The 12,364-nt window shown below is 43.4% G+C and overlaps 1 protein-coding gene across 1 annotated transcript in view; it reads right to left on the minus strand.

Moving 5' to 3' along the window:
• Window positions 1–1,616: 1,616 nt before the first annotated feature.
• The window catches only part of oprl1 (opiate receptor-like 1), a 28,419-nt gene continuing 17,671 nt past the window's right edge, over window positions 1,617–12,364 (minus strand). The window contains exons 3-4 of the mRNA XM_012826094.3: window positions 10,693–11,045; window positions 1,617–3,439 (exon numbers count right to left, since the gene is read on the minus strand). Of these exons, the coding sequence (XP_012681548.2) occupies window positions 2,916–3,439; window positions 10,693–11,045 (877 nt within the window). The 3' untranslated portion in view covers window positions 1,617–2,915. The remainder of the gene's footprint in view (window positions 3,440–10,692; window positions 11,046–12,364) is intronic.

Consider the following 12,364-nt stretch of genomic DNA (forward strand, 5'->3'; position numbering starts at 1 on the left):
CTGAGAACATTTAGATAATGGCTTACCATCAAAATGATTGGAGGTACAATGCAAAATGTTTGGGGGCTATACAACATTCACAACTAGTTGATGTGCTTTCAGAAGAGGCAACCACCACCTACACAGTCAGATGAAAAAACGAGGCAGATGTACTGTATGTGCTAGCCTACTTGGTCTCTCTCTCTCTCTCTCTCTCTCTCTCTCACACATTTTTTCACCGTGTCCCTCTTTCTCCTTTTTTTCTCCCACAGCACCACACTCACTGAAACACACCTATGTACTTGATCAAATGCACCACACGTTGCCTTTCTAATCTCGCAATATTGACTTGGCAGCTTCTAGCTGACCAAAGACTTGGCACGCTTAACAAATGTTGGTAACAAATTAAGCCATAGTAAATATACTGATGTTGGAAAGCATACATGAGCATATTTACTGCAGAAAATATGCTATGTAAATAAATAACATCAAAACATCCTGCTGCCAAGACAAGGAAAAATGTCTACTCTGATTTAGTAATTATACCCTTCATACTGCCTAATTATGCATTACGCATGCCAGCAGACGGTATGAAAAATCCGACAAATGCGTTACCATGGTAACACCAGCGACAACAGTTGAAAAAGATGGGAAATATCAAATATTGATGCGGGAATGCGGCAGGAGCCCTGCGTGCGCACGGGACTGCATGTGGCCTCGTTTCTTTGATGATGTAGTTTGTACAAACGCATGCTCCACACCCCCACCACCGCACACGCTCCTCTTTTTCCTCTCCACCTGGAGAGCATCCTAGCAGCAAGAGCAGAGAAAGCATAACCAGCTCAGAATTACACACGACGGCCCTCTGAAAACCTCCGTCATCGGAGGGTCTGCAGCCCTAGGACTCTTTTGCATGTGACATAAGCTGTGATGTCTAAAAACATGGCTGGGTGTCCATAAAGCCCTTGGCCTCACAGGCACATAAAGCCTCTCATTAGCAGGGTGACGTGTGCCTGCGCCGACCATTTGAAGGGATGTGAGGACAAAATGCAAATGTTCATGAATAATACATGGTGTAAGCGGAGAGAGATCGAGTCTCTCTCTCTCTCTCTCTCTCTCTCTCTCTCTCTCTCTCTCTCTCTCTGTGTGTGTGTGTGTGTGTAGAAAACCCTCTGCCTTTGCAGATCTGGAAAAGAACTTGAAGAGGGCTTCAAAAGTTCCCCACATGACTTTCACTTGGAATGTGAGGCATGATAATTTTACTCAGCACATACAAAAAACCTCTCCAGAATAATCTGACATACTTGGCAAGTCACATGCAACTACAAAGAGAGTGCTATGGACCTTGTGAATCACTAGATATTATGATGGGCAATTTACTATGAGAGACCTTTGTGTTCCTGTACAGAAATAAGCACTGCATAACAGTGTTTTCTGAGGGAGGCTGCTTTACATAGATTAAATACTACACAGTGCTACATGATCATGTAATAGCTTCCTCCTCTTAAGATTTGGTCTTAAGGTTTGTTTGTGATATCAGCGAGCGTGTTTTCGCAGGGTCCCTTGGGTTCTGTCTGCTGTGAGCGATAAGGGAAGGAGAAAGCAGAAGAAAAAAAAACAAGAGAGATGAACCCAAGTGCCTTTTTAATCACTGCAATTTATTTCATATGCAGAGAAAAATATATATGATTCGAAATATTAAAAGCCTCAGCAATCACTGACTGTCTGACACACAACTGGTCCTTTCCATCGCGAATAAATATATATGTATATATTCATAAATAGCTAATCAAAAATGCAGCAAGTGCACAAGTAAACATTTCATGTTACGATATCAATTACAGTTTACAGCAGTTACAAGTATGTTTACACTATTTCGCACATTTTTTTCACTTTGTGATTTTTAATTTTTTTGGCGAGATTTGGCTTCATCAACAGTTTGAAGACATTCAGCGGTCTGGCAATAAACACCCTTCTGAGAACCCTCCCAGGAAAGAAAAAGATAAAGGAGGGAAGGTCTCCATCAGGTGCTGGGAGGCGACATACTGTACACAGAAGAAAAAGACATTCGAGATAGATCCAAGAGGTAATGTGATTCTGATGACTTCAACAATACTTACACCCATACATACAGGAGTACAAGGTATGCATATATCAATAGAACACCACAGAAAGAAGACAGATCTGCAATACTTGTCCTGTTTAATCAACTTGTCCTAATATTGAGCTACAAAACACTATGCAATATAAAATATCTTTGATTTCATTCTTTTTTTCCTTTTTGTTTTTTTTATCAGAAAAAAATATAGAAATTAGCTTTAGCTTTTTTTTTTTTTTACCTCTGTAGAAATCAGGCTTAAACAGTTAAGTCTCAGGTGTTTTGTTTTCTTTTTTAGATTTTTGTTCCATGTCAGCCCATGTCTGCATTAAACTGAATTGAACCCGAGAGGCTGCATCAGTACAATAAATAAATAAGTTAATAGATAAAACATACAGTGAAGCTGCAGACTTCACACATTTAGCTTAGACAGACATTGTGCAATATTTAAGGCTGTGTAGGTCAGTCTGTTTGTTCCTCTCAGGTACTAAACTGATCATTTGAAATGTAATGCGTAACAGAAAATGACAAACCAAACCAGATAGCAGAAACAGTAATATGTACAAAGCACTGAAGCCTAAAGACGATGAGAAACTGAGAAGACGAAGCGGAGGATGAGGACACAGAATAAGTACGTGAGTAAGACACTGAGAGGAGAGCCCCTTTGTCCCGAGAGAATCGTAGGTCATGCCTGGCACTGACCTTGCCCCTGGCCCCTGGCATCGCAGGGGCTGCCTCGTCGCTAGAGGGTGGTGATCTGCGTCAGCTCGCTGTTGGAGCAACCTGTCCCCTGATTGGCCATGGGCTCGGCGCCCACCAGGGGCAGTTCCACGCCTAGTCATGCGGGGTTCGTGTGGCCGTCCACCGTCTTGCAGTTGTAGGCCACCTCGCGGGCGATGCTGCGCATGCGGCCCGACTGCTGGCCGTCCAGGCGGAACGGCGACGGGTAGCAGAACTCGCCGAAGCAGCGCTTGAAGTTCTCGTCCAGGAAGGCGTAGAGCACCGGGTTGAGGCTGCTGTTGACGTAGCCCAGCGCAATGCAGAAGTGCATGAGCACCACCGTCAGCAGGCTGTGCAGGTTGAAGCCCAGCGTCTTGGCCAGCGCCATGATCTGCACCGGCGTCCAGCACACCACGAACACGGCCACCACCACCAGAACCATGCGCGTGATGCGCCGCAGGTTGCGGTCCTTCTCCTTGGAGCCGGACAGGATGCGCACGCTGCGCAGACGCTTCACCATCAGGCTGTAGCACACGCTGATGATGGCCACGGGGATCAGGAAGGAGAAGAGGAACACGCACGTGCCAAACACCGGGTCCCAGTAGCTGCGTGGGTCGGGAAGTGCGATGATGCACTCGATGCCTGGACACAGACAGACACATGGGAGAGGGGATTCAGTTATTGTCAGTGGTCCAAGCAGATTATCCTGGTTATACATGTGTGCTAATAATAGTTCTCAGTGACATCACACTGGTGGTGAACATGCAGATTTTTCCAGCAAATGACTAGTTTTGTTTTACTTCTCCCCCAAAAATGACTAAAATGATTAAGTGATGTATGTCCTTTTTATGTATGTAATCAGTGTACTGAACTCTGAGCAGTGCCTCTCCTTGTCCTTTTGCCAGGGACACACATTCCCAAACTAACTAATTTCACCTTCATTTATCAAAATCCCAAAAATATGTATCATTGAAAATGTGCAGAATTGATGATGAAAGTACACATTTAGGGATAACTTGCTGACACACACACAGTGTTTCCAGAGAGAAATTCAGTTGGTGTTAAGACATAACAGCATTGCTGAAGTACAGCCTCCATTCCTGTCACAGTATAGGGCAAAAATGGCAAAAAGTCAGCAGATTCTGTCTGGGCATGGTGCTGAAGTATGGTGCCAAGGTTGGTTTAAATATGTTAACCGAGTTGCTGAGATTGCTTGGATTGTCTCCAGTCAGCGTGCCAAATTTAAGAAAGAAATCTGTGACTGCTTTTATGGGCTCCCAAGGACCAGTGTTGGGGAAACAACACTGGGAGAAGGTGAAGTACAGCAAACCTACCCGAAGGAGAAATCTAGTTTGGTTGACTAAAGTTACTTAAAAAAAATGATCGAATTGACAATGTACATGTGATGCAAAATGATAACAAAATATAATAAGAAAAGTTAAATAAAAGTCACACACCACCAAAAAAATGCCAACTCAATTGAGTTTATTGCAAATAGTGCCTACTTGTTCACAGGTCAAACATAAACCAAAAAAAAAATTAAATACCCCACTATTCTATGAGAAAGAGCAAGGAATGTCAGCTTTGGTTTTGCATAAGGTATCCAGTCAGAAACCTGCCTTCTAAGAACTAGAGTCCAGGTGGTATTGCACCAAGCAGGATCACTTGGTTAGCCAGGTAACTTAAAAATGTGTTAATAAATAGCAATAATCAATACTTGTCGCCTAAAATATTCAAGGTTAGTTTTAGAAATTCAGATTCAAAAGTATGATCACAGTGATTCTTCCTCAGGCTGAGATTTGGGAGGTTTATCTGTGTTTTGAAACACTGAGCACCACCCTTTTGCACATGCACTACACAAAGGTCAAGCGTGTGGAGGTAGCTGGTTGCCTGGGTTTGCCTTCAGGATAAGGTGGCAGGGCTGGTCAAAGGGGGTTCCATTACAGTAGAGAAGCAATTGTCAAATAAAATAAAAAATCATTCTTTTCATTTTATGGCCCAGAATTGTTTGTAGTCTCAGTAGTTAACTACACAAAAAAGCAATTTTGGATGCAAATATAACCCTAAGTTGAACTACCAACAAGCTACTGCAAAATGTAGTTACTTAGTTTAATTACATGTATTTCACTACTCCCCAACACTGCCATAGACCTTCTACTCAGCAGTGAAAATGAATAAAGTGCTTGGAGCCTTGAGAGACTGAATAAAAGACAGCCCAGCTTCACTGGAAGGGAGGTCAGACACAATGTAGTTACTAAGGTGTGTGATTGCCAGGGGAAATCACAAAGCTTTTCCTTAATCAGTGCTTCGTATTTGAGAGTCCTGCACCTGTGTCCAAACCAGACTAAGACAAAGGGGGGATGCAGTGGAGCGGTGGGCTGAAACTGAGGCTGGGACACATCAATGGAAATATATCATGTGGTTGGTGTTTGTATCCCAACTTTTTTGAGCCGGTGCGAGAAGTGGGATATAGTGTTGACAGAGAGGCTGGAATAGAATCCGTCTAAAAAGGAAGGACAGTATTATGATGTGACAATTGGTGCGTTACTTTGTATGAGTGGTATGGATGGTATTATTGCAATGTAACAAGGGGACTGTCATAGAAGTATAACACTGTAAGTATTAGCTGCTGTAAATTAACATTGAACCTTACAACAAGATGTTGCTTAACCGATATAGCTGTCAACAGTTCATCTTAATTGAACAGTGCAAATCATTTGACATTCAAAGCACCAGTTCTGATAGCCTGAGTTTCTGGAGTTCACATCAACCTTTATCCTTTGCTCAGACATCTACTCCTTTTGGCTGACAAAAACGTCACATTCAATTTATCCCCCTTCAATTGCTCAGAGGAAATCTCTCCCGTTGCTGCACCCGGGCGCCGCGGCAACCACTACCGCACTTCAGTCGAGACACCACTTCAAAATGCCATCCACCCCCCCCAAAAAAACTCCTCATCAAATGTGACAGCATAATCTAATCCCTGAGCCTTAACTTTCACCACCATTGATTGTAGAAAGTGGCCCTGGGTACGACAGACGTCGGTTTCCCTGGAGAATGACTGACATCACGTCCTTCCCAGATGGCAGATGGGCGCACACAAAGACAGCAGTGAGCAGGGGGTCGTATTTCTGAATTGACAGGTTTGTTTTTCTGACGCGTGCATCTGGTGCCCTGATGCTCTGAAGGACTCAATCAGCTCCTTTCACTTCAGATGCCTCCATCTCAACGGCCTGATGTCCTTTCACCCCCTTTTCTGTGAGAGGCTTTGAATGAACATGTAAAGGTAAAACTCAATATACAAGTGGTGTGTATAGGTTTGGTAAAGCCTTTGAGCCAAGATTGCTTTGGCTCTAAATGGCAGGAAAGGAATCAGCTTGGCGTTTTGAAGTAGCTATGGTTGAAAAAAAGGGGGGCCTGAAATCGATTTGTCTTTAGGGGCGAGAGGACGAACTCCATTGCAAAGTCTTGAGTGTGTCCACAGAGCTGTGAAAGGGTTTCTCTCGAGGCTGCCATGCTCGGGTGAGGGAGGTCAGGTGGATGAGGCACAAACCGAAATAAAGCCCATGTCTTCCTCATTTCTCTCACCACATCTCATCTCTATTGGAAGGAAAAAGGACCCTCTATCTGTAGCTGCATCTCGCTATCCCATCCATCCCTCCACTCACGGTAATCTGAAAGATGTCTTCAGGAGGCTTAGAGTCTTACACTGTCTACCTGCTTAAAGCCCCCCCCCTTCTTTGGGTGCTCAAGATTGCAGCTGAAATCTCGCCATGACTGAACTCTGCCAAGAAACAAGGCCTTTTTCTGGCTCAGCGGGTTGGCAGGTAAGCCAGGAGCATTGTTAACCCACTGCTAGAGGCGGTAACAAACAGTGCATCCAACTGCCGGGTCTTTGCGTGATCCCGGAACCACGTCATGTTAGAAAAGAGGTGTTGGACTGAAGGCGAAGGTGCTGTAAGGTACTATATAAATCATGGGCTGGGTAGATTCAACTTTTATATAACACTGACCTGTCTCTCCCTTAAATTATAATGAAAATTGCTTGCAACTGGCCTCAACTGACTTAACTGCATTGTGTGACTACCATAAAACCCACACAATCATGGCATCATAACAGATTATTACAGTATAATTTCTGTAAATGGGTCAATCTTGTCACACACTACATATTGCATGACGTTTTTGTCCAACCAAATAACGCTATCGGCACTGCAGAAGGCTTCTCTTTTTTTAATCCCCCCCTCCCATTCAACCCCCCAGAACAAAAGGCCTAGATAGAACCACCTCCTTCACAGCCAGCTCAGCGGAGCATCTGTTTGTGGGCCTGTTTCCTCCTCCTCATTTCCTGCTCCTCTCCTCTCCCTCGCTCCTTCCCTCCCTCTCTTAGTCACACCAAAAGCAGCTGGGCAGAACAAGCAGCAGACAATGAATAAATAAAAACACAGCTGCCTGCTGTGGTAGCATTTCGGCAGACATCACTACGTTTTATCCTTCACCTTTTTGTGTGCTGTCAGGAATTTTTGCCTCAGTCACTTGAAACTTAATCTAGCTCTACGTAGTTTTGTTTTGTTTGTGTTTGAGGCATTTTCAATTCATATCCAATTTAGTGGCTTGACTTTACCTCTATATCATTAGAGTGCTGTTTACCGTGTTTTCGGTTGACTCTGGTCAATCTACAGAAGAAACCATAGTCTATGTGTTATGCAAGTCAGCACTTGAATTTGCCCTGCTAAGGTCAGTACGGTCACACCACACTTTACTACCTCTAATCTCTTTTAACCAGAAAGCCTTTTCAAAGGGAAGTTTCATACAATTCCCAGAAATAGGTCTACAAACAAATAGGTTAATCTTTCCAAGATCCTGCTATGGCATTATAATGTAGATCTTTTCTTCACACCTTTACCTGGGGACAAACTGAGGAATCTGCTGAGAGTGACTGAAGAGCCATGCGTGTAAATCTATTTTAAGTTTAAATATGAATAGATGAACGCAAATGTTTAACATGCAGAGCATATTACTTAGAATGAGGACAGTGAGATGCTTGCAGGGTGCTGTGAGGTGTGGGATGCCTGGTGACCAGGAGGAGACCGTTCAGAGTCTGGCCAGGGGCTCCACTGGGGCGTCCTGTCAGGTCAGCGCAGCGCAGCACGCCTCCACCACAACGGTAATAAAGCTGCTCTCTGAGCTCTGGCTCGAAATGATGTTAACAGTGCAGAGACAAAACCATGCAATCCATGCTTATTTGCTCGGGGTCAACCGCGATAGAAATTTTGTCCTGTTGGGAGTGCATTTTGCCTGTGCGCAATTGCAATTTATTGACTCTGACAATTCACAGCATACTACAAAATGTGTCCTGAATTTGCTGCTGCAGGCACAGGATTGGGTATTTTGAAATCTCAGGTGTCTCATATAGCTGTTTTTCCTCCTTAAATAAAAACACATCATTACGTAACATGTTTTTCACCATATCCAAAGATAAATAGTGGATTTCCAATTAGTTCAGAGTAGCAGGGAACATTTGAATTGGCACATTTGAAGTGTTAAACAAAATGAAAGCCATTAGCAGTCTTTCTTTATTCTCACCACTGAACAAACGGCTGCAAGTACACCGCATCTTCAGACACAATGAAGATCACACAAAGGCTCTCTGATTCACTGCTTATCAGAGGGGCCCAAATAAATGAGCTCATTGTGTTAAATGTCGTATATTTTTGGGTCAAGGACTAAGGCCCAAAGTGTGAAGTTCATGGCTCTTTACCCTATCTTTGTTTTTTTGTAGGAAGGACACAAAGGCTGAGAGAGACAAACAACCGCACAGTTTTAAAAGGGTATTTATTATTCATCAGCGTCTATTTGCCTTCCGAATGAATCAGGAGAGGGGAAAGGTACCAAAGATGCCACACTGTGCACCTCTGAGTGCTCCTTGATACCAATCTCAAGCAGGTCAGGGTTATTTCCACCTGCTCGCCTTTAGGTCTTCCTCACCGGCCACGTCTCTGTCTGGCTTATTTTCTGTTGCTCTGTTCATTTTCTTCAGAACAGGTCGGACATCGGGCAGGAATTAGGAAGTGGTGGTTAACCCATTTGTGTTTTTTTTTTTTTGTTTCTCTAACAAGTTGTTAACTGGTTACTTCGCTATGGAAAATGCACTGTGTGTGCTTACACCAGATCCAGTGAACTCATTCACCCACAGGATTGCAGGTGGTCTGCAAATTGAAGCACTGCAGTCAGGTCTGGGGCATGTCGTTAAATAACACCTACATCAAGAAGCTCACAGGCTAATTTAAGGATAATGATTGAAAAGGCACACTTAGACTATTAGATTCTCCTCCGAGGTGATTTGATCATTACCAGATTGTGCTCTTAGGTCCCCAGTTGCTTATATTCTATTCCAAAGCACTCAGCTGGAGAACTCTGATGTAACAGGCAGCTAATTTCTTCAGGCATGTCATCAGTTGGCAATATTATTAACAGTGCACTGGAGACACATTGCACTGTTTTCATTTCTTTACACTTAGACACACAGAAGCTCTCTCACACACAGTGTTACTGTATACAGATGCACAGTGTGTAGACACTTGAAAACATACATCAATGATCAATAGTCACAAGCACATACAGGAGGCAATTGTATGCAAGACATACAGGTACAACATATACATACCTGAATCTACGGTACATAGTAACACATCAGAACAGGTAATACATATTTTGCATATTGTCTGCAATCTCTTCTACTCTCTCATATACATATACGTACAGCTCACACACACGCACACACACACACACACACACACACACACACACACACACACACACCTACACACACACACACACACACACACACACACACACACACACCTACACAAACACACACACACACACACACACACACACACACACACACACACACACACGCACACACACACACCTACACACACACACACACACACACACACACACACACACACACACACACACACACACACACACACACACACACACACAAACACAGGCAAATGCCCTTGTCCTCTGTTGCTGTCGGCGCTTACTGCTGCCCTGTTTAGACAGAAGCCTTGGCATGAATAAAACATTTCCACTGCGCAACAATCCCTTTCCAGTCCTCCTCCCCGGCCCATCCAGCCCTTCCCACCACGGATATGTCCCTGTAATGTAGCTCAGGTGAGGCTCTGTTATGCCTGAATAAGTCTGGTCATATCTCATGCCAGATTAAACTCTTGACACCAGGATCACCCGAGAGGCAGGGGATAAGGTGGAAAAAAAAGGAGGATCTGTGCTCCTTAAGAGTAATTTGAGAGGGAGAGAAGTCAATAATAGCTGGATGTAGCCTGATTGGGTTTGTGAGCATCACATGGGGAAATGAGAAGCTGGGGGATGGGAGAGGGGGTGCTGGGAGGAGAGGGATAAATGAGGCGGCTATTCTTACGGTGCCTGTAGTCCTATGCAGCTGTGAGTGCATGGACATGTGCATGCTAATGATCTACTGAATGCCTTAATAATGTGAATTCTGGTGTATTACGTATCGAAGATAAATACGGTTCCTTTATTTCTCAGTTTTAGTTAATAACATTTCGTCCAATTAAAGTTAAATTATAATACAAAAAAGGATTAGATTCAATATGGCACTATATAAATAATTAAGTAATAGAAGTATGAACATTTTTGTATGCTATAATATAAATGACAGTACCTTGCAAAATACTGATTCAGCGCTGTAATTACATTTTCCCAAAGCCCTCCCAGCTATGACTCGGCTCTTTTACTGAAGATACATGCGCACACACACACACACACACACACACAAACACACACACACACACACACACACACACACACACACAAACACATTCAAACTAACGTGACAGTCTTACCTTCCTCCAGATCCATATCGCCCATGACCATCGCCGGGACTCCAAACGCTGAGGCCATCACCCATACGCCGATGTTGACCAGCTTAGCCTTGTGGGGCGTCCGCATGTCCAGAGCCTTCACGGGGTGGCACACTGCCACGTAGCGGTCCATGCTCATGACGGTCAGCGTGAAGACGCTGGTGAACATGTTGTAGTAGTCGATGGAGATCACCGCCTTGCACAGGGCATTCCCGAAAGGCCAGAAGCCCAGGTAGACGTCGGTGCCCTGGAAGGGTAAGGTGGCCAGCACTAACGCGTCAGCCAGGGCCAGGTTGAAGATGTAGATGTTGGTCGCAGTCTTCATTTTTGTGTACCTATTGGAAATGAACATCGTGGTTTATTGTTCAGTTTACAGGGTAGCAACACAAAAAGTACCTACAATGATGACAATCCTCTAGCCGTATCCTCTTCCATTTCAAAGTGGTTTTCACTCATTGTTTGAATGGCAGGTATATTCCAGTGGCATGTCATGCTTGCATTCTTAACATTCTTAACAACATCATCCCGTCACCTTAATCTCCATGCTCCTTGGGTGCCTGTCTGCTAGCTGCAAAGCAATTTCACTGCCTTCACTTCACTTCACTTCTCTCTATGCTGATATTGATTTTTTTAAACAAACCATTGGTTTCTGGGATCATCAGGGGAGAGACACTGTGAGAGACACTGTGTTCTACAGGAAACTATAATAGGAAAACAAGACTTAGATAAGTTGATATGACTAGTAGGGACAGAAAAGCATATTTGGTAGAGAAGGGTGTTTGAAAGACAGAAATAATATCTGGTATTGTATTAAAACAGTAAAGAAGGATGCTAAAATCTGCATTCTTGTACCTGGCCAATACTTTTTTAGATCTGTCATTAAGTCATTTTCCCTGATAGTATTAAGAGGCTTTTTAGAGCACCAATTTGATGATATTTACCTTTGCACAATACAAAATCCTACATGATATCATTGAAGGATTTAGAGATCAGAATAGGAGCTGTATATACTACTTTATTTTTAGCTTTCACTAAAAGCAACAATGGGAATGATAAATCCAACTAAGTTGGTTGCTGGTGCCATCAAAGCATATATGGACGACATGAAGAAGAACTTCTGTTCCATAGACTCATGTGTTGTTATCAAGGTTAAATTGCAATCTCCAAGGATAGAGGTTTGAGGTTACACCCAAATCTAGGCCCATCAAGTATTAACGAAATCTACATAATATCCATCTATATCTGTTTCTGCCTGGGCACCTGAAAGTGTTTTGCCTGTGGTTTTAAAATGTAACTGTACATAATGTAGCCACTGACTGTGTATGAAGTAGTTGTTGCATAGGTTGACAAGTGTGGGGAAGTTATTAATAGGGCAGCTAGGAACAGACTGAGAGTGCGATGTTGTCTAGGTGCTGTGCCATTTTATGGAAAGGGGATTTGCCAATGACTAGCGTAGTGAACTAGAAATTTAAAAGAGCAAAAGGTCTGCTCTGAGTTGATGATGTCACATGCTAAGGATCAGGAAGTAGGAAAAAGCACCGCTTCAGTTTGGTTTGGATCAGGTGAGGTGTTGCAAGCACTGTGCAAGACTACATGTCAATGACGCAACATGCAGTTTCATGTGAGAACAGGAAATGGAAGTTACATCAGTAAC

The sequence above is a fragment of the Clupea harengus genome, chromosome 4 (genome assembly GCF_900700415.2).
Source record: "Clupea harengus chromosome 4, Ch_v2.0.2, whole genome shotgun sequence".
NCBI lineage: Eukaryota > Metazoa > Chordata > Actinopteri > Clupeiformes > Clupeidae > Clupea > Clupea harengus.